Raw genomic sequence first — 22,283 nt, 5'->3', positions numbered from 1 at the left:
AGATTTCTATGCCTTCTTTATTTCCTGTCTATATCCAAGGAATTAGACTTTACTAATCGCCTTACGTCAGTCATTTTATAAATCAAAGAAAAGAAAATTCTTAAATAAGCAATTATAATATTGATAATTATTTTACAATAATTATAGGATTATGTAAATAATTGATTTTTATTATTATAAATAGATATGTGGTATTTTAAATATTTATTATCGTACAAGTATAATATATTCTAAAATGAATATATTATTATTTTAAATATAATATCATTAATTATATTTATAATAATTATCTGACCGTTCGAATAATATTTTTCTTTTCTTACAATATTATTATAATATTATATTACGCTAGTTGAATGAAAAGTTATAAGCCCTATTCTTTTTTCAAAGTTTTGAAATTATGTTGAAAAATGAAAGTGAATTTTTTAAGCTAAAAACTTGTCGACCCATTCATTTGAATATATTATATATTTATTAATTTTTTAAATTTATATATACTTATTATATTATATAATAAACTATCTGATTTAATAAACCGTTTTTGTTTCCATAACATATTGTTGATCGTAGTATTTTCAGTGATGATTTTCTCTCTTTTTTTTTTTCATTCACTCTCTTTTGCAATATTCATAACAGTTTAATACATACATAAGTATATAATACGTACGAGTATATAAACGGTGAAAAATATACTTATGTGTATACGATTATCAATGATCCATGCATCATGTTATATAGCTAATAATAAGTATGAATATACCTGTCAGTGTGAATTTCACGAATATCCATTTCGATGAGAAAAGAGTTGTCTCTAATTTTATTCGCCACCGTTTATTCCACGCCTGACCTATTTTCAAAATTAGAACCTAATCTAAATAAATTAATGGTTGATTTTATATCGGAAACAAAAATTTATACGACTCGTTATTCTTGATGGCAATATAAATGATCCCAATCGATACGTCGATAGTTGCATTTTTCTTTTCGATGTATTTTATTTTTATCTTAGAATTTCTTACCGTTTTTTTCTTTTCCTTTTTTTTTTTTTTGGATTACTTCTCATCTATTTGTAATTAGTCATAGATACACGTGTAAAGAAATAATCGATATTTTTATACGAGTCTGAAACAAAATCAAAATATTCGTAATAAAATTTTAACAAATACGTACCGGGTGTCAAATTTTGAGTAAAAAATAAATATAGAATAAAATACGTATAGTAATGAAAACAAAAAAAAGAAACAATTTCTTTCTTAGACCGTGTTATTTCAAAATCGTGCATAAAAACAGTATTTTATTTTATACACATAATATATATAAATATATTTTTTCTATATATCTTTTTTTTTAAAACTAGATAACTCATATTCAAAAATTTTTTTTTTAAATGAAAACAATTAACGAAATAAAAAAAATAGGTAACGTTTTATTTGGAACGTTTGCCGCGTTAAAAGTGAAACCCATTAAAGTTTATAGTTAAAATGCTTCGAATATATTTAAACATCGGTGTTTCGTGATTTCTAACATTTAATAAGAATCAACGGCTACCTCGAAGAGCTATTTCACACAATTCTAAGAAATCCCCATCGTAAATCGTTAAAAGCGAAGGCAACTCATTCGCAATAAAAATTAAATTCGTCCCTTCCGCTATTTTCTTCATTTGTTTTTTTCTTCACCACCAAAATATAAGACAAAACTCAAGAAAATGTAAAATGGTTCTTGCACGCAATGATCCGAATTTATTCACCTTAATTGTGACTAATTGGCATAGTGATTTATATTCCTCATATCAAAGATAAAACAATCGACAATTACTGCATGTAAATTATACGAAAGAAAATTTTAATATTATTTATATTAAAAGATACACTCACAAGAAATAACGTCGTTTTTCTTTTAATTTTAAAAAACATCGCCATCTACCAACGATAATTTAACTTAATATTTTTCTATAAAAATTTATAAAAATGTATAAAACTATTAGGTGAACTTACTTTCATCCTCATAGATTTCATCTAATTATTTTTTCTTAATTTAACAATAAGAAAACACATTAAATGTCAAAATATTTTACTAGAATTATAAATAATATAACCCTACTCTTCTTAATTATATAAAATCTTTTTATATGCAAAACACATGTTAACACATTTGTTTATTTATATACAAATATTCATATATTTTACATGTAATTATATGCATTATTAATATTCATTTTCTGGTGTTCGGTTTATTTTTTTTTCCATAAAACAAATTGATCAGATTTTTCTAAATGAGCTATGTTCATATAATATTAATATATTTTTGTTTTTTTCTTTCTATGTGCAATGTTATGTGTTTATTCACGTTTATTAGGCAAGGGTATGTACATTTACGTATATGTGTTTGGGAAGATCGTAAACGCCTGAAACGAGTGTTCTGTACATATAATATATATACATATATCATTTTTGATATCAAGTTTACATAGAGAGAAAGAGAAAGGGAGAGATTGAAAGAGATAAGGAAGAAGGGGGTATCTTTCTAAAGGTATATAAGCTATTATATACCACGAATTACGTTTACTTTGATATCGATTAAGCCGCAAAGCAGATACTGTTATCACCTTGGGATAAATCATTTGATGGATTAGAAGTTAACACTTTGTTTGTTGGACCAAAGGTTGATTTTTATCTTATTGTGTTACATTTTTTTTGATAGTATTTATACATACTGTAGCATACATACGTATGCAGTATTATCAACAAAATTTCAATCCTTTCTGATTTCATAAAAAAAAAATTCTTAAGATAAAAATAAATTATTCCAAAGCCAATATTCTTTTTTTTTTTTAATTAAACATGAAAAAATTGTATTCCTGAGATTTCGAAGATCTCAATTTTATAATTATCGTACAATAGTAAATTCGAACAAAAAAAATGGAGAAGGAATAACAATTTAAGAATGATTACTATTATTATTATTGAAGCATACAAATGGATTTTTCGATTTATTTAAATAATATATTAATTTGGTAAATAATTTTTGTTGAAATTAACGTTTAGAATAGCGTGTAACCGCGTATCTATTGTTTTATTTTAATGAATTACCGATAAAATTGCATAGGAACATTTAGCTCGTATTAAAAAAAAAGAATCCTCCTTTTCTTCTTTTGTGAACATCCGAAGATGAAAGGACGTGAACACATGCTAAGCGATTACTATATTATATTATATTATATTTTATATTTTTGTATAATTTACATACGTATTAAATTACTTAATTACCGTACACGTGATTTATAAATGTAACCACAACCAAAAAAATCCTAACATAATATAATAAATATTTATTGAACTTTTCTCGTTTAATAAATATCTTATTATTTTTCAAGATTAACATTGACTGGGTAAAACGCATTGACTGCCTTTAAGTACATATGGGCTCTTGCATGTACACTTAGGTACGCAAACCTATAATAAAAATAATTAATTAATAAAAAATTGAAACAGAATTTGAAGAAGAAAGAAGAAAGAAGAAACAAAAATAGCAAGAAAATATTTGTAGATAAATTTAGATAAATTTACTTACTTGTACACATGGTTGTCTCGGTTGATTGAAATTATCACAAGTAGGATCACAAAGACTTCCACAATTATTAAATTCCCCATTTGGTCCACATTCGGATGCAAATACCATATCTGTAACATATGAATCATACATATATCGTATAATTAACAAATGTGTGCCGAAACTCAATAATTTCGAAAATAAATTTGTTAAATACGAGCATGATTTCGAGGTTTCAATTTAAAAAAGAAAACAATATAAAATAACAAAACACTTTCATTTATTTGGTCAGTATTTAATAGTTTTTCGTATAATATGAATATTTTGTTCAGTACAAATAAAAATAAAATATAAATAATAAAATATTATATATACAATTTTCCGTCTCCGTATTATAAATACTGAATCGTCTAATTAAAATATTGATCACTGAATTAAAATTGTGACAATTTATTTCAAATATTGTTGATCCAATAAATCATTAACAAATATAAATACGAAATAAAAATAATACGTCAAATAATACATAAGAAAAAATGCTTTTCGATTCGAACAAAATTTTACAAGTGTCTGGTAATTTTTATTAAAAAACGTTTAAACCAAATTATTATAAAACTTACATGGTATTAAAAGATTCAAGAATAAGAAAATCGTAATAAATTGAGACATAACGTTACTAAGAATTGAATTACTTTACTACAAAATTGAAAATAAACAATGAGACTGAATGAAACGTCGTTCACGAGCAACTATTTATATTCCCAGTGTTTTCTTATCTCTGGGTATAGCTTATCGCATATAGCTTCACCTTGTTTAACATTATATTTAAAATATAATTTCTACTAAAAACTAAGATAATTTCTACTAGAAACTAAGGCGAAAACGAATACTATAACGAATACTATACTAATACTTGTATTCGTTATTTACGTAATGCGGTAACGTTTTAACACCGTACTTATAACTTTTAATGCTAACTTCCGTATAATTTGGAATATACCTATTTTATTATATACTTATCATAAATGAAAAGAGTTACTTGTTTTTTTTTCTACTTTTAATGAATAAAATAGTTTTTTTTTTAAATAATTTGCTTATGCCTCATATCGTTTCTTTTTCGTTTCGATTGATCCAATTTATAAAGTTTCAAGAATATGAAAAAACGTAATTAATCCTATAGGTAGTTAATTATCTTGACCAATCAAATAAACTTTGATAAATTTATAGAAACGTAAATAATAAAGGTTATAATGTAAATGGAACATTAAACTAATGATCAAATTTTTACATTATTTTTATATCCCCTGTTCACTCTCGAAACGGGTACCACGTATTACGAAAAAGAGCGAGCCATCTCATAAAACCAATAAAAAGTCACTAAAATAAAAATATTTATTATTAAATATATAAATTTTTCGAAACAGATTTCAAATAAAAAAAAAGGGGAAGAAGAAGAGAAAAGACAACTTCATGCCGTAAACTTGAAATCGCTTTGCCGCGCGTCGTAAATATCGACAAACTTCGTAGTGTCGTTTTTAGAGACGCTCGGAAAAAAAATCACTCCCATTACATTTTCCCCAACGCGCCAAAAGAAGTATAACTTCTGAAAAACTTTTTTAATTGGAAGAGAAGAAAAAATAATAATTCACTATCTTTAAGAACTCTCTAACATCGTTATTTCCTTTTTCGGATAAGACAACGAGCATGTTATGCGTTAAAACATTTTGATCGATATTGACAAGCTGTCTTATTGTTAGTTCGAAGTCTAAGCTCGTTGTAGCTCGATTAAACTTGGCAGCTGCATATACTCAAATGGAATCCTGAAACAAAGCCATTGACATACAATATGAGTGAATGAGTGAGAGTTGGTGTATATTTCTACGACACCCGTTACATTGCGTGCATCTAATGTTTGCATAGAAGGTTAATTTAATTTCCCGTTGGCACACCCTACGTGTATACACGTGTTCTCATATATCAGTACCTGTAAATGTATATTCCTATATTACACGTATATGTGCGTATTTGTACAGGCTGAACCAAAAATCTTATGGTCACTTTTAAAATCACTTTTATATCACACATTACAAATTTTATATATAAACATTAATTTTTCTAGACTTATAATTTAACGATTTGAGAAAAAAAAATGTATTCTATGTAACAAGCGTTTTATTTGTAAAATAATTTAAAAACTTTGGATCCACATCGAAGAATTTTTAGCTCACCCTGTATGTAACTTGAGAAGGATTGAGTGGAAATGGAAAAGTATATCTTTCAAATTCATTTTTTATTCAACGAAACATCAATCAAACGTTCTAATATTTTTCTTTGCTATTTTCTATCATATTATTGAAGGATACTTTTATATTTTCTTTTTACTTGTTTTCATTTCTGATATATATAATATATATATATATGATAGTTTTTGATATGTGTGCACGTGTATATGCGTAGGTGTACATTATTAGCGTTTGCACGTTTTATCTTCGATCGTTATTTTTAAAACAGACACGTAACATCCTCGTCGACTTTTAGCACTTCTATAATAAACGTTTTTTAACGTAGCACACTTCTATTATACTTTGAACATCGATAATTATTATTAACGATAGCGTATATTTTTACATCGAGGTTTTGATGATATTTTAGAATGTCGGTTCATTTTATTTAGGAGTTGCTCGATTTAGGATGACGCGAATTTTGTTTCTTTTTATAAAATTATGGGTATCGTTTCAATGGAAGATAATTTTTTTTTTTTTTTTTTTTTTTTTAATGAAATTTAATGCGCCGTTTTATCTGACATGTTAAATACAATTCATTATAAAATATTTTGATCGAAACGAAAAATAATTTTATAAAGAAATTAGAAAAGATTTTCACGTTCGAGCAAAATATCAATTATATAGTTATTACGTTAATATATATTAGAATATGTTGTTAAATATAATTAATAATTTGCTAAATAAATTAAGTATTATGTTAATAATCATATTATAAATAATTGAATTATTTAACGAGCGTGTAATCTCTCAATACACGTAAATTACAAATTTTAAATAAAATCATCGAGAGTTTTCCAATGATCATGGTAATTATAATAATAATAATAATTAAATATAAATGAGACAATATAAATGAGAATCACTTCGAAAATCGTTTTTTTTTTTCGTTTTACCTATAGAAAATTTGAAACGTAGAGTATCAAGTTAGTGATTAATGGAAGAAAATCGATTGAGCTCCCGTTGAGCAGCAAGTAATAATCGTTGAACGAGGGTACTATGAAGTAGTTATCGGTGCCATAATCGATACTCGACCGTATTAATCGACTCTCAAACTCTACAAACGATAAAACACAGTATAGTTAAAATACTATTTAAAAGTACACTCCTCTCTTTCTCTCCTTCTTGAAGTACTAGTTATATATTATATTAAACATATGAATTAACTATGCTGCAATAGTATTTGAATATTTGAAATATTAAATATAATATATATGAATAAAAATTATAATCTTGTTTCAAATGCGTATGTTGAATTATTGTATTTTATATTCATTTCTTTTTAATAAGTATAATATAGAAATAAATTATGATGTTAGTAATATTGTTATAATATTACTATTTTAAACGTATGAATGAAAATTACTACTTTTTTACTATTAGAATTTTCTTGCAATTTCAAATACATAAATAAAATTAAAATTATCGAGTTTATTTTTAAATTATCGTATTTCATGCTCATTTATCTAATAAATAAATAGACGAATGGACTCTACAATATTAGTAATCGAATTTTCTGGTAATTTGATACGCAAGAATGAAAGCTAAAATTCGTGGGATTGATTCTAATATTCTCTCTCTCTCTCTCTCTCTTTCTCTCATTCTAACGCTTGACTAAACTTAGCACGTGCTCAATCGAGGGTGTCGAGTAGTGACTGCTTAAGGGATGAAACAGGTTGACTGACAAGCATGGTACCCATGTAAGCACGCATTTATACGCTAATGTTAGCACGATCTATCGCTTTTGTGTTTACTTTGACTACCAGTTGCTATCTGCCTATCGGTTATTACCTAAACTCTGATAAATGTTACCACCAAAAACATACAACTCAATTATACATTACACACATAACATTATACATACACTCATATATGTTGCTAATTTTATACAATCATGCATGATTTGTACTTTAATGTAAAGTAAAGCAAAATTTGAAATTTATTATTATTTGGCAATAAATATTGTGCGAACAAATGTTAATATTTATCACATTTTTTTTCGACTTATATGTCTGAAAGAAAAAAAGAAAAAAAAAATAAGTAATTTTCGATATCAACTATAAAACAAATAAATGTTTTTTTCTCGTATCTTTGTATTAATTTTTAATGATTATTATCGGATAACTGAAAGGCTTTTTTTTTTACTATTCAACTCGTTGATTGCAAAACTTGAAATAAGAAAGTTGAGGGTTTACTTGTGTGACATATATAAAATTAATTTAAAAAAAAAAAAAAGGAAAAAAGGTATACTTTTAATCGTAAAGAAGAAAATTAATCTTATTGTAAGGATCAAAGAGAAACTTAGTTGACAAAAGCTTAGTTCGATTTGCGAGGACACGTTCGGAAAACTCAACAAGTAGTCAGCAAAACGAGTAGAGAGTTAGTTGCTCTTTATACGAAAGACGCTTAAAGCTTGTCTGCATCAGACGAGGAGGAGCTTGGGCCTGTATAACCCTCGTTTACAAATTGAAACCAAATTTATGTCTCATCAATCTTCTTGAGTAAGATCATTTATCAACATGTTTTGACTTAAGTGAGAACTTACTAACATAAAAATAAACATCTCTATTTGTCTTATTTTTTTATTATTATTATAATAGATATATAAAAAATATAAAAAGAAATTTTGACAAGTGTCATAATAAAAAAAAAAAACATAAGTAAATACATACATTTTGTCTTATCTTAATAGAAAAATGTTTTGCATAATGTTACATTTGTTTTTAAATAAATTGTTTATATTTTATCGAAAATAATTTAGGAACTTTTATTAAAAATAAAATGAGGAAATATATGAGAAATTCCATTGAAAAGGAATTATTTCAAAAAAATTTTTATGGAAAAAAGAAAAATTAATTTACCCCTAAATGTGTACTTTAAAACAATGCAATTTATAAAATCATGAATAATATAGATATTTAGGAGATTTGTAGATTTTAATATTACACCCAGTAGATATTAGGTTGAATAAGATAAGAGTAAGTAAGCCGAAGATATGCTCGTACTACTTAAAGTTCGCCTAACCACAAACCATTACTACTTGTTGCAGTCCATCAGGTAGTAGAATCCATCCTGTTCCACCAACTTCTCTTGTAAGACTAATTGGTACGAGCAATATTATCTCGGACGTCCCTTAATTTCAACTTATTATACTCCAAGCAAATTAAACAATCGTATAAACTTTATTACTAATCGTCTTTTCTAATCATATTTAACCATCCCCTCTCAAACGCACACGAGCACACTCATAACTTTTCTTATATAAATACATAAAATAAAATTTACTTTATTTATAAATTATACCTTACGTGGTATAATTAATTTATCGTTTATGTAATTTTATTTATAATATATGCACATGTTATTCGTGTATATGTAGCAATGCATTATATAATATATTATATTCTTATTAATTTATTATATTAAATTATATATAACTTAACGTAGAATTTTAATTGTATTAATTTATATTTCATAATTAATTTTAAAAAAAAAATATAATTAATATAATAATATAATATATCAAATATATCGTTTATCTTGGAACTTGGCGTTAAAATTATTTAATTTTACTCCTTTCGTTCATTGTCTCTTTCTACTTTTATGGTTTTCGTTGGATTGCTGAAGCATTTCATGGAACGAAAAAAAGGGAAAAATAAATGGAAAGTTGAAATGGTAAACGCGAGTAACGTTCTAGAAATTCTTCCCCATTGTCGCGTTTGCAATACTCAACGAAAAATCCGTTTCTCTTACTATTGTTAAAATCGTCCTTATTGCGAAACGAAAAGATAAAACAGGACAGAAAAAAGAAGCAAAAATTGAACGAGAAATATATTCGCCAGAGAATAACTTCATTTCGTTCTTCCTTTTGGTATTTTTGCAAAGTCGTTTGATCGTTGAATGAGGGTTGGAAAAATATTTCGATTAGAATGGTAGGAAAGAAAAAACTCTTAATTTCTTTCGTTTTTACTTTTAATACATTCTTTTTTTGTTAACAAAACCAAGAAAGTTTCTGAATCATTTAATTAATTAAACAAATAATAATAATAAAAAAGAAAAAAAGAAGAAACAAAAATTAAAAATTAAAAAACTAGAAAAATATTTTCATTTGTAAGAAACGAACGAAGAAGGAATTTTTTATTATTAAAAAAAATACTTTTTCAAACTATCAATTGGATAATATATTATATAAAATAAAAGTTGTTATCTAACAAAGCAACAAAAGATTAGTATTGTATCTTTTTTTTCTTAAACCAGGTCAACACAAAACGAACATTAATAAGAATAATGATAAACAAATAAAACAATTGTCCATTTAATAATTTATATCTGTAAAAGTCATGTGTACTATAGTATATCGTACTCGAAGTCAGTTTAAAGGGAGACATAACTTTAACAAGAAGGGGGTTGGGATAAATAGGGCGAATGTTGGAATGGAAGAGGGGTGGGTCTTTCCACGTTTAAACTTGTTATATATCAAACGTAAGTCACGAAAATGACTACACGCCATGGCACCCCCTTAGGCGTTTCTCTATAGTTCTCGCAAACATGCCAAGCAACATTCTAGGATTTTCAACTTAAAACTTGTATATCTACACATATTACAAACGTATATACATAAACATATGTATATACGTATATAAATACACACACACACACACATATAATTATAAAACGTTTTAGTCCTTGTTAAGTTGTAATCCGAATTTCAAGTTGTCGCCTTGAAAGTTCAACGTCGTTCAAAACTTCCCAGTTTCATTTTAAGGATTATATAATATCGAGGTGAGAGAAAAGTTTAAAGGTAATTTTAAAAATCGATTACTCTTTTACGACACTTTTCAGCCTCCTAATTTAACAAGTCTATTTATATATTTTATGTCAAAATTTAGTTCTAACACAATTCCCACTTATAGTAAATCAAACAGATACTTGAACAATACCGATCATTTTGATCTCGATTTCTTCGGTAACACCTGTGGGGGTGGGAATGAGGAGGGGGGGTTATTCGGTTTTATACGTAAATAAAATGAAAACTTACGATATCATTTTTTCTGAAAATTGTTAATAATTATATTTGCAGAATGTTGAGACAACAGAACGGTTTTTGTGTTCGTATTCGTTAGAAAATGAATAAAATTTATTAATAAATTTATATTCATTAGCGTATTAGTTTTTTTTTTTTACAATTATTTTTAATAATCAAATATCGTACGTTCGTTTTCTTTGAATAGCACGAGACTCTAACGTAACGTACGACGATTAATCTTACTTGATATTATATTTTCATATGAGAAAAAATCTAGAAAAAAAATCTCATAATATATATCGAAGATCAGTCGTCGTTTCTGCTTGTAATATGAAAGAAGAAGAAGAGAAAAAAAAAAAAGAAAGAATTTATTGTGAAACGTAGAAACGACCAGAAACGTTACGAAGTAAATGCAAGATTTGATATTCCCGATAAAAACGTCGTTCTCTGAAAAGGATATTACTGGATTCTCCCCACACAAAAATCACTTTTCTCTGTTGCGAGACGGAGGTTTAGTATCGTCTCGAAGGAAATCACGGAATGTACCGAATATCGAGAAGCTAACGACAAAATAAGAAAAAAGAAACAAGAAAAAAAAGAAGGAAAGTAGAGTAACGAAAACTACAATAAGGAAAATGTGTAGCTACGAGTTGAGGGAAAACGATTATACGACCTCCATTTTTTTTTGTTTTATTTCTTTTGCAAATATTCAATGCAACAAAATGTACAAATATAATACTATATTTGCTAATACATATTCTATATTTAATATACACAAAGTAATATCATAATATATTGCACATATACCAAGTGTGTATATGCACAATTTTATAAGAAGATAATTTTTTCATCAAACAGTGCACAGCATATAATCAACTTCAATTATTACCCTTATCGATATTCTCCGATTATCGACGGTTTATTCAAGAAAACAAAACAAAAAGAAAAACGAAGAACTACAACAACAAAATTGGAACAAATTAAAAGTATAAAAAAATGAACGATACGATGCTAGTAGCAACCAGCAGCACTACAAGACTAAAAAAACAGGAGACAGAGAGAGAGAGGGGGGGGGAAGAGAAAAAAAATATAAAAGAAAAAAAGTACGATCTATCGTGAATAACTATAGTGAATAAAATAAAAAAAAAGAATATTCTTTAGTAACCCGAAACTTCGAAGAAGAAAAAAAAAGATGAATAAATAGAAAGGAAAAATTAGAAAAAGTTTTTTTAAAAAAGAAAAGAAGAAGAAGGAGAAGGAGAAGGAAAAGTAAAAAGAAAAAAGAGCTAATAAATCGATGGAAGTATTCGAAAGCCAGAACAATTTTCTAGCCTGGCGCAAAAGAGGTCGAATAGCAAAGTATATATATGTGAATGTGTGTGTGTGTGTGTGTGTGTGTGCGCGCATACGTGCAATTCTTCACTCCTCTAAGAAGAGGTCAGAATACATAGTCCTGTGATAATACACGTTCCTCGATCCAGAAACGTGGCCTACAGAAGGAATAAACATTCCTTTGGTCTTAATATTCGTTGCAAGGGCCAGTATCGAGAAAAGAGAGGGGGAGAGAAAGAGAAAATAGAAAATAGAAAATAGGAAATAGAGAAGAAGGAACAAAAAAGGGTAAAGTCTGGATGAGTGAGTGAGTGAAAAATAGATAGAAATAAATATGAAGAGAGAAATAGAGAGAGAGAAAGAGAAAGAGAGAGAGAGGAGCACAATGGATGGAATGGAATTTTAAACCCGCCCTCCTTCTCTTCGTAATACTCTTACGCCTGCGGATATTAATTTATCTCATAATGATTCCCGACGAAGGCACAAATTCCCTCTGATAATTTTCCGCAACGTGGGTGCTTATAGTTATTCAACGACTACGAATGTGTATACGCGCGCGCGTGTGTGTGTGTGTGTGTGAAAAAGAAAGAGAGAGAGAAGAAATGCAAAAGAAACGCACATTACTCATTACTAAACTGGGAATGTTTATGCACGATAAATATGCAAAGAGCATATGACATTTATGGACGAAAAATGTGTAAATATGTACAATAAATATGCACGTATATATATTATAAAATATTCTGTTCCTATGCATAATATATATATTATACATATATATCTGAAATTCAGAAAACAGAATGAATGTTACACGTTGCTATGGTAAAAATGAGAAATCTCCCAAATGGGTCATCAAGCGACTTACTTCAACATTGCAAGATTTCTTATTCGATTAGCTAATTGTTAGTTATGCAATATATATATATATAAACATATCCAATATCTCCATTTGCATAAACATCCGCATTACTCATTGCTTACTGCTCATTGCTCTGACAAGCGAAGAATATCGAAGGTTTCAGAGTTAGGTAGTTGTGTGTGCGTGTGTGTATGTATGGATCAATCGATCGACAGTTAAACAAAGTATGGAAGATTCTAGCATTAGCTAGTTATGCGTGTGTATAAATGTATGGGATGCATCGATCAATAGTTATGGCGAGATGCATTTGTTTAAGGTAGTATAAGAGGGATCCAATAGTATTAGGAGTGAGAATGCGTTATTATTTAAGGTTATAAACAGTAATAGATAAAAAGATTATTAGAAATGATTATAGGAATTATTTGAGAAGAAAAAAACAAGAAAAATAAAGAAGAAATAAATATAATGTATTAGCACAAAGAGAAATTGAAACTAAATAGAAGAGTTAGATACGGAAGTTACACTTCAAACGTGTACTATATTACATGCACACCTACTAGTTGACTTTTATTACGACAGATTGAAATATTTTTTCTAGGAATTCAATGTGATTTCGCGTAACTTGATATTATGTGTTTCAAGCTTTACATGAGCCCTGTTACACGAATCCGTAACACGAATCTGTTATACGAACCCGTTGCACGAGCACGTTACACGAACCCATTACATGAGCCCGTATATATTAGTAGATCGTAAATAGACAAGTCTAAAACGGTGGTCTCTTGCAATTAACAGAAGTAGCAATTAAAGGCTGGTAGGTGCATCGTCGAATATAGTGAAATTTACGATAGTATGCAGTTTCGCGAGTTACCTTTTCCCTTTTCAACGTTATAGGTGCACCCACGAACACTGCCGAGTTATTTGTACATACGTATATACATATATGTGTGTATATATATACATACCGGGTGCAGAATTTAAAACAGGCCACCTAAATAATTCGATTGCCATTAGCAATAGAAACAAATGCGTTAGACGAAACTTACTTGATTGTTTAATCTAATATAATCCTGTGTTAACAATTTTTTTCTTTTTGCAAAAGAACACGTAGAAAATATATGAAAGGTAAACTTTGTTTTTTTAAATGGAATGATAAATTTTTCTATAGTATCTAATAGGGTGTTTTGAGATGCGTACGGAATGAACTACGCTGGAGTTTTTATTATTTGCTTTTTTTTTTTTATTTTCTTTCTCTTACATATAAAATAAATACATAACATAATAAACAGTTTTACACATACATGGTATTGTAAAACTAAAAACAAATAAGTTTCTTCCGACACATTTTTATTCTATCGCCGATAGCAATCGAGTTATTCAGGTGACCTGTTTAAAATACCTCACTCGGTATATCGTAAATACATATATACCTATACAGATATAGTAAGTAGTTTAAAACACGTCAGAATTATATACACGGTTGAAATCGTTTAAAAATCACAACTGCTTCTCTTGGCACCCGCGAAATGTTAATTCGTGAGCAGATTTAATGAATCAAATATTTTTAGCATTTTACCAAGTTTTTATTTACTATTTGTAAACTTCTGTAAGTTTGTTTGCGTGTATGCATACGTGTTTTTTTATTTTTCCTTTCTCTTTTTTTTTTTTCATGAATTTTCTGATCATTTTTATGTACCTCTCTGTGTTTTCGTATTTTTCTTTCCTTTTTTTAAATCTTTTTTTTTATAGTATATTTGTAGAGGCAATGTGACTGTACGTACGTTCCTGTATTTTTATCTTCTTTACTTTTTCTCTCTCTCTTTTTAAATTGTAAGTTTGTGTATCTCCCGGGGCAGATGTGTGTATATTGTTCTTATATGTATTTTTTTTTTTTTTTTAATCGACTATTCGTTTGCCTTCCTATACGAAGGTTTTTGTGGTAGCGTATATTATTCTTTTTTTTTCTTTGTTTATATTTAATTTTATCTTGTTTTGTCGTATTTTTTCTTCCTTTTTATTTCTTTTTACGTAACAATAATTCGTAATACTCTTTGAATTTTTATAATTACAAAATAAAATTATAAAGCACAAACATTTCCTTTTATTTTTGATAATATTTCAGATTAAAAAGATCAGAATTGAATATTAATTTAAACAGAAATTATGTATTAACTTTTTTAGCAATATTTTATATAATTTTTTTTTTCAACACACACGCACACACATACACAATGACTATATTTATCAAACCTTTTATTACCCATGTAATAAAGCTTTAATGATTTCACGTGGCATTTTCTTCACGTACCATACATTCTTTTAACTTATACATACATAGGTTTTTATACCTATGCTCATTTTGCATTTGTCCTTTAGAATAATATTTTTCTTTCTTCTTACACGTGTTTATCACACGTAATACGTACACGATACACCCGCTTTGTTATATGATCTTTTGTTATATGATTTTCTAATGGCCAGGATGTTTCCTTTGTATGACTTGATATTTTAAAAAGAAGAGTAAAGATAATATAGGAATAAAAAAATTACGAAAAGTTAACATTTATATTTTCTTTTATTTTTACTTTAAATCTATTTTAAAGATAGAATAATCAAGTATGTAAGTTGAAAGAAAAATGGTTTATTAAAAGAAATTAATTAAAATAAATGTAATTACTAAATATAAACGAACGAATAACTTTTTATTTGCACAAAATAGTTAAACGTGTTTTTTAAATTCCTACCCTCAGGTCAGTTCCCAATAAACGTACATATGAATGTGCGTATATATCTAAAATTCATTAGTTAAACATAACAGAAATCTAAAAGTACATAAAATATACACACGTACGTGCACGCATACACGGTACAGGTCACGACGTATACCGAACAAAAATTAAATAATAATAACATTCCTCGATAGAAGTCAATGTCGGAAAAGAAAGTGAAAGTTATTCAGTCTCTTTTAAACTGTTCTCTTGTAAACACGTATATAATTTAACGTCTCTAATTTTAATAGAAATTATTATAGAAGTGTTTTAGCATGTACGTTAATAACTCATCAATATGAATTGAATATTATACATATCGTAACGTTATGTATATGTACATGTAAGTATTTACATTGTGTTAATATTATAATATACTATATATGAGATAATATAAGCTACCAATCACAAGTTTGAAAATCACTTTTTGATTTACGTTAAAATCGTATATGCCGATACATTTTCAAACTACTTATCATTGTTGTATTAAATATTAACAAGTTTAATTACGTTTCAAGAAATGTCAGTATCTTCTTATGTTGATAATGCTCTTATATAATTTATGCACTTAAGTTAAAGGCAATGTTCGGAATGAACTTTCTTACTGGGACATCTTTGACAACTTCTACGAGAAGTATACACAATTAGATACACTCGAAAAACTAATTAATAAGATGGCCAGAATATGTTAATCTGTCGTTAAAAATAAAATCGGTTGTTTTTGATAAAAGTGCAATTTAAAGAAAATAATGCAAAATGTAGAAGGACACGGTTCTCGTCAAATTTGTTGACTAATTAATCTACCACGGTTACTTTAAAAGAAATTCGTTTTGTTTTATAAATATTTTCTATCTCTCCATTTATGAAATAATTTCTAAGATTTTAACTGGAAGTGTATATAGGTATATGTATACTTTATACATTATTATATATTAATTGAACATGATTTATATATGTAATTAGATACGTTGGATGATATTATTTGTACTTATGCTTTATGTATATATATTAGCTGAATATGATATACTATATGTACATATGAGATGACTTTGTATCTGGCTATATGTATTATGTACATATAACATTTCAAATAATATATAAATAATTATTTAATGTTACAGGTAGCCTCTCAGTAGCGGTTAAAAAGCTGGACAAATAAAATCAAAGAAGAAAACGATAAATGTATAGTGACAAATAGAGAAAGAATATTTCAACGGATTTGTTTATTTAAAAAAAAAAAAAAAAATAAATAAAAGAAGTCGAAGAAAGGATAAAGTAATGTCCTCGTTGCTAAACGTCGAGCCTGGTGGCTCACAATTAAGACCAACGAAAATATTCATCGCGACATCAACGACGACAAACAAAATTGTTACAAATTTTTCCTTGTGAAAATACTTTATTTTGCATTTTTTTTTTTCCTCGCGTGATATCGTTCATTCGTTTCTTCTTACTCTGTTCTTTTTCCTCTTTATTTTTTCTCCTTTTCCTTTCTCTGTCCCTGTTCCCCCGCCCCACCCCCCTTTATTTTTCTATTCACTGTTAAAAGAACTTGAAAAGGGCTCGAAAGGATCGACGACATCGATTGTGAGACACAACAGGAACGTAAAAAAGTTAGAAGCCTTTATCTTCGCTACACTACCACTACTACTACTACTACTGCTACTACTACTATTACTACTACTTTCTTCGACAGTCTTGAAAGTGAACAAGCCGTCAAGATGTTGCCCGCTAACGTGATGTCCTTCATGAAAAAGGTAAGGTCTTTAGTTTTCTTTTTTAACTGTCTATCTATCAAATCACGTTTCTTTTCTTATACCTTTGTAACGTAGTTTTTTTTATATCTTATTATTAAAGAGGGACTCAGTCAATTTCAATTGTTAGCTTAATTGGATATAATTATCTCTTAAAAATAAGATAATTAAAAGAAAGCTCGTTATATTAAATGAAAGTTTTTTAAAATAAACATCAAGGTAAATAATATTACATAAAAGAAATAATAATTATTTGAAGTAAATCAAAATATATGAACATTATAATATACAATATATTATAATATAATTAATTATATAATAATATTATTTTATTTTTATGAAAGTGGGTTAATTAAATAATTTTCTTAGACCTCGACGAAAAGAAATTTATTCTTGGTTTTTTTTTTTTCTAAAATAGAAAGAAGTTTAATCGAAAATAAAAATCGCTTCTATGTCAGATTAAAAACTTTTCAATTCACTCGCGTAATATATATTTTATATTATTATTATTATTTATCTATTAAAAATAAGATTATTTTATTATAAATCTATATATTATCACGAAGAAACAACGTAGCACAATATAACAAAAAATATTTCTATTTAAATGTCATAAAATTAATCGATATAAGAAAAAAAGAAAAAAAAAAAGAAACAAATTATTCAATTCTACTATTCATTCTTATAATATTATCTGTAATAACTAAATCAAATATTAAATAACGAAAAACAATGCAATAAAAAATAATTATTAAATTGAAACTCATTACTGGGGGAAAATGAATAAAAATCTAATTAACGAGAAACATTCTCAAAATCAATTACAGAATGTAAGGTATTAAATGTAGAGTAGAAGAAATATGAGTTGAATTTTGATTAGATGGATTCTAGTGTTAGATAAGGGATTAGGAACGTTTACATAGCTCTAACTAATTCGTTCAAAGGTTAGAGAAACTTCCAGGGGGAAACATTAGCAAAGCTCTTGGCCATGGGACGTTTCGTGGACGTTCAATAGTATGGCTAACCACTGATTAGTGTTGGATGCTATAGGATGGTCAGTTTGATATCCAATGCTTACTATCAACCAACTATGCAGCCAGTTCACCTCGTATTCTCTTGACTCGTATATACGTTAATTAGCATTTCTGTAATCAATTTGTTAAATGTAGAGAAAGATATAGGAGTACGCGTACATAATTGTAAACTGGGTGTGACATTTGAATTGGAGCATTTAAAGATTCCAAAATGGTTTAACGTTAATTAGTGGTTTTGAGAATTAATTTGTTATATTTTAAAAAAAAGAATAGAAATACGATATATAAAAAAAAAAAAAAATAAAAATATATGTTGGATTTAGGAACGAAATATTTTAATTTTTTTTTTATTTTCAACTTATATGAGAAAAATTCTTATCGCCAAGTTATATTTATTTTAAACGGTATTTTAAATTTTTTACTATAATTTTATTTACATAGTAGTTAAAATATTTGTCATTAATTTTAATTTCGTTGTTATATTTTGTGTATAACAAAAGTATTATAATATATATATATATTTTATTTTATATAATTTTGTATTTTGTATAATATGTTTATATTATATTTGATATTATCAGAATGGTTAATAAATATTAATTAATAAAATAAATTATTTTCTTAGGAATATTTTACTAGAATCAAATTACATTGCCAATGAAACATATACGTAATCAATTACAGATACATATTTGCATAGATTATGTTATATATATTATATAATAATTCTAACGAATGTTATATATGTGCAACTATTCACCAGACTATTCTATATCATAAAAGTATTAGATATCCCGTGTTTGATTAGTTAGCACATAAATTGGATTTGGATATCGATTATCCTAAGTCTTCGTGTATATTAGAGAGAAAGAGAGAGAGAGAACAAAAATTTCTATTATTCATTATTGTTTAACAATAATATTCAAGGGACGATATGCAAAATCGTACTCCGTTTCAATAATTCATATGTTATTAAAAGTAGATCGATCTTACATTAGTCCTTTCAATTTCTAGATTAAACATTTCCATTGCATGAGAATACTACGTTCAGATGCATTTGTCATTACAGATGTCTCTACCTGTAAATTACATGCATCCAACACCTATTATCCTTGTTCCTGTTATCATTAAGATTAAGATCGTAACCACTATGACAAATGAATTTACGTATTTGGAGATAGGTATAATAAGTTACAGGAATATTCGTACTAAATTCCACTGTCAATTTTAAATTATTTACTTATAATGCAGTTTAACAATTCTTATATGCAAAAACGTATTTTATGATTTATTAAACTTTCAAAGTTATGTAAAGTTGATTGGAGATTAACATTTTCTTTGTTAGATCGAAAATAATTTGACATAAATGATAAAAAAAATTTCAAACGAAAATCATTTTAATAATTCAAATTTTGTATAGAAAATAATTATAATATATATTTAATCATAAATATATTTATACAATACGTATGGTAAAATTCGAAAATTGTTTTCGAAATTCTTCACGCACAAAACGCGAAACTCGCATACTTATCGATATTTACATATCCACTCCGGAAACGTGAGAATCAGCTGTGGTAGGTTAGTATTTCAGTGTTTCACTAAAATCAGATTGTTCTCGATCCATTGGAAGGATTTCATGTGTATGTATATATATCTTGAATACGCAGATTACGTATATACATATACATATCTTAATGCTATTCTAGTAACACATGTAAATGTATTTGATACTTTCTTCACAATACACACATGCACACACTGACTAAGTTTCATTAGTAATAATAAGAACAATAGTAGTAGTAGGAGTAACAGAATGTGTGAACATACGAATATGTTTATGTATATAAATGTAATATACATATGTGTGAGTTGTGAGTGCATGTCTGTACATGTGTAGGAAGTTCACATCAAAGTGTCGTTACAGATGTATGTAAATGAGTATGTGTAAGAGAAGATACGCATATGTTCGTGGTTATCGGTGCAACTTGCAATCATGCAAATGCATACGCTCAAACTGAAATGTTCTCTCAACTGAGAGAGAGAGTGAATGAATAAGAGTGAGAGAGAGAGAGAGAGAGATAATAAGTTCACGCTAAACGCGTGAATAATGACGTAATTTATAGAACTGCAATACTAACAGAATTCCACTTAATATATGGAAATGATTTTTGCGGGAGTGTAGTCATCAATAGATCGTAATTGAATGGAGATTAATTCGATCGAAATAATACAAATTTCTATGCAATTCTAAAGATATTTTCGTATTCATTTTCTATTCATTTTATTTAATATTTCTTTTTTTCTTGTCGTTGCGATAAAAGGATTTAAGATTATTCTTATATGAATTATAAAAGAATTTTTACGATTATATACTAGAAGAATGTTGAATATATAAATTAAAAGTAATCCTATTGATGAAGCTTTGTTTTTTATCACTGTGTTTGTTACTGTACTAAATAATAATGATGCAAATGTAATATTTTATTTCTTATTTGTACGAACACTCGATATTGCTTTTATATAAATGATATACTCTAACTGAGAGTAAATAAATGATAATACTCTTACTATAAATATAAAAAAAGACAAGAAGAGAAAAAGTACGCTGTTACTAAGTCAAATGTTCCATTAAAATGCAAAGAAGATAAAGAAAGAAAAAGAAATATATATATATATATATGTATAATAGATAGAAAGATAGAAAGAGATGCAAGATATAATATAAAAGAAAGAAAATGCAAACTATATAAGTGGGAAAAGGAGATAAAAATAAAAATACGAAGGAACGTGTTCTCCGAGAGAAAATCGAAAAGCTACTTTGCCATTCTATCATCGTATAGCTCCCATACTACATATATGTACATATACTACGTGCACATACATATATTTTTACATATATGTATATATATGTATATATACACATACAAAGAACATTCCATCTCCATTGAATATTCCATACGAGGTCGACATACGTTGGAATAAAAATGAACGTTAAACAAGCGAACTCGTAAACCATGCACGATTCATCGATTACGAGTGTTTCGAATTCCGATTTAAATTTCCCGCGCCCGCAAATTTCAAATTCCTTGCCCCTTTTTTTTCCACACATTTTTTGCACGAATAATAATTTTCTTTCTTTTTTCATTTTCTTCTTCTTCTTCTTCTTTTTCTTCTTAATATAAATGTTGTTTACTTTTGTTTTTAACATTCAATTGAAAATATGGGAATGTGTTTGTGGACGATTGAACGGGGTGTTGTGCGTGTCCAACAATTCGTTTGCAAACGTGTCCAATTCTTTTGTTCCCAACACCACAAGTTTTCTAACTCTCATATAAAACCTTTTTCAGTGAGGAAAAAACAAACGTGCTCTCGTTCATCTCTGTTCTTTTTTGTTTATTAAATATATTGTTTGATTTTTTTTTCGTCTTTTTTTTTTCTTTCAAATTATCCTAAGCGAATAATATTGTTTCATCGAGATAATAGGAACAATTATGAGATTGTTGTTAATAAAATCGTATAGTACGTTCATTGTTGTTCAGCTAATAATAATTGTCGTTTATTATAAAGATTTATTTGGTAGTATTTCAATAGATGATAACTTAATTCAAATTGAAAATATTCAGGTTAAATTTATAAATATCATCACACGTGTTGAAATTTAATACAAATAATTATTTAA

At 27.2% G+C, this 22,283-nt stretch overlaps 2 protein-coding genes across 12 annotated transcripts in view; one reads left to right on the top strand and one right to left on the bottom strand.

Annotated features, from left to right (window-relative positions):
• Positions 1-22,283, top strand: part of LOC122523428 (regulating synaptic membrane exocytosis protein 1) — a 118,614-nt gene that overhangs the window by 30,133 nt on the left and 66,198 nt on the right. For 10 of the 11 annotated variants that reach the window (XM_043645161.1, XM_043645164.1, XM_043645163.1 and 7 more), the window contains one exon: positions 16,938-17,570. In XM_043645161.1, the coding sequence (XP_043501096.1) occupies positions 17,535-17,570 (36 nt within the window). In that variant the 5' untranslated portion in view covers positions 16,938-17,534. The remainder of the gene's footprint in view (positions 1-16,937; positions 17,571-22,283) is intronic. The other variant, XM_043645159.1, reaches the window with a different exon arrangement.
• LOC122523429 (chymotrypsin inhibitor-like) lies at positions 3,320-4,268 on the bottom strand. The gene is made up of 3 exons (XM_043645170.1): positions 4,170-4,268; positions 3,571-3,680; positions 3,320-3,452 (listed from the first exon to the last, which is right to left on the bottom strand). Exons 1-3 carry the CDS (start codon positions 4,216-4,218, stop codon positions 3,375-3,377), a joined length of 237 nt encoding a protein of 78 aa, XP_043501105.1. The 5' UTR covers positions 4,219-4,268; the 3' UTR covers positions 3,320-3,374.

Source organism: Polistes fuscatus, unplaced genomic scaffold, assembly GCF_010416935.1.
Source record: "Polistes fuscatus isolate 324 unplaced genomic scaffold, CU_Pfus_HIC Scaffold6, whole genome shotgun sequence".
Classification (NCBI taxonomy): Eukaryota; Metazoa; Arthropoda; class Insecta; order Hymenoptera; family Vespidae; genus Polistes; species Polistes fuscatus.
Note: the sequence above shows the minus strand (reverse complement) of the source record. Positions and strands in the feature narration are given on the sequence as shown.

What these genes read in the sequence shown, in the direction of transcription:
- LOC122523429 (XM_043645170.1), bottom strand. Translation starts at nt 4,218, where the DNA reads ATGTCTCAATTTATTACGATTTTCTTATTCTTGAATCTTTTAATACCA. An exon ending in CTTGAATCTTTTAATACCAT is followed by an intron (nt 3,681 to 4,169) that starts GTAAGTTTTATA and finishes CATATGTTACAG; the next exon opens with ATATGGTATTTGCATCCGAA. An exon ending in CGAGACAACCATGTGTACAA is followed by an intron (nt 3,453 to 3,570) that starts GTAAGTAAATTT and finishes TTTTTATTATAG; the next exon opens with GTTTGCGTACCTAAGTGTAC.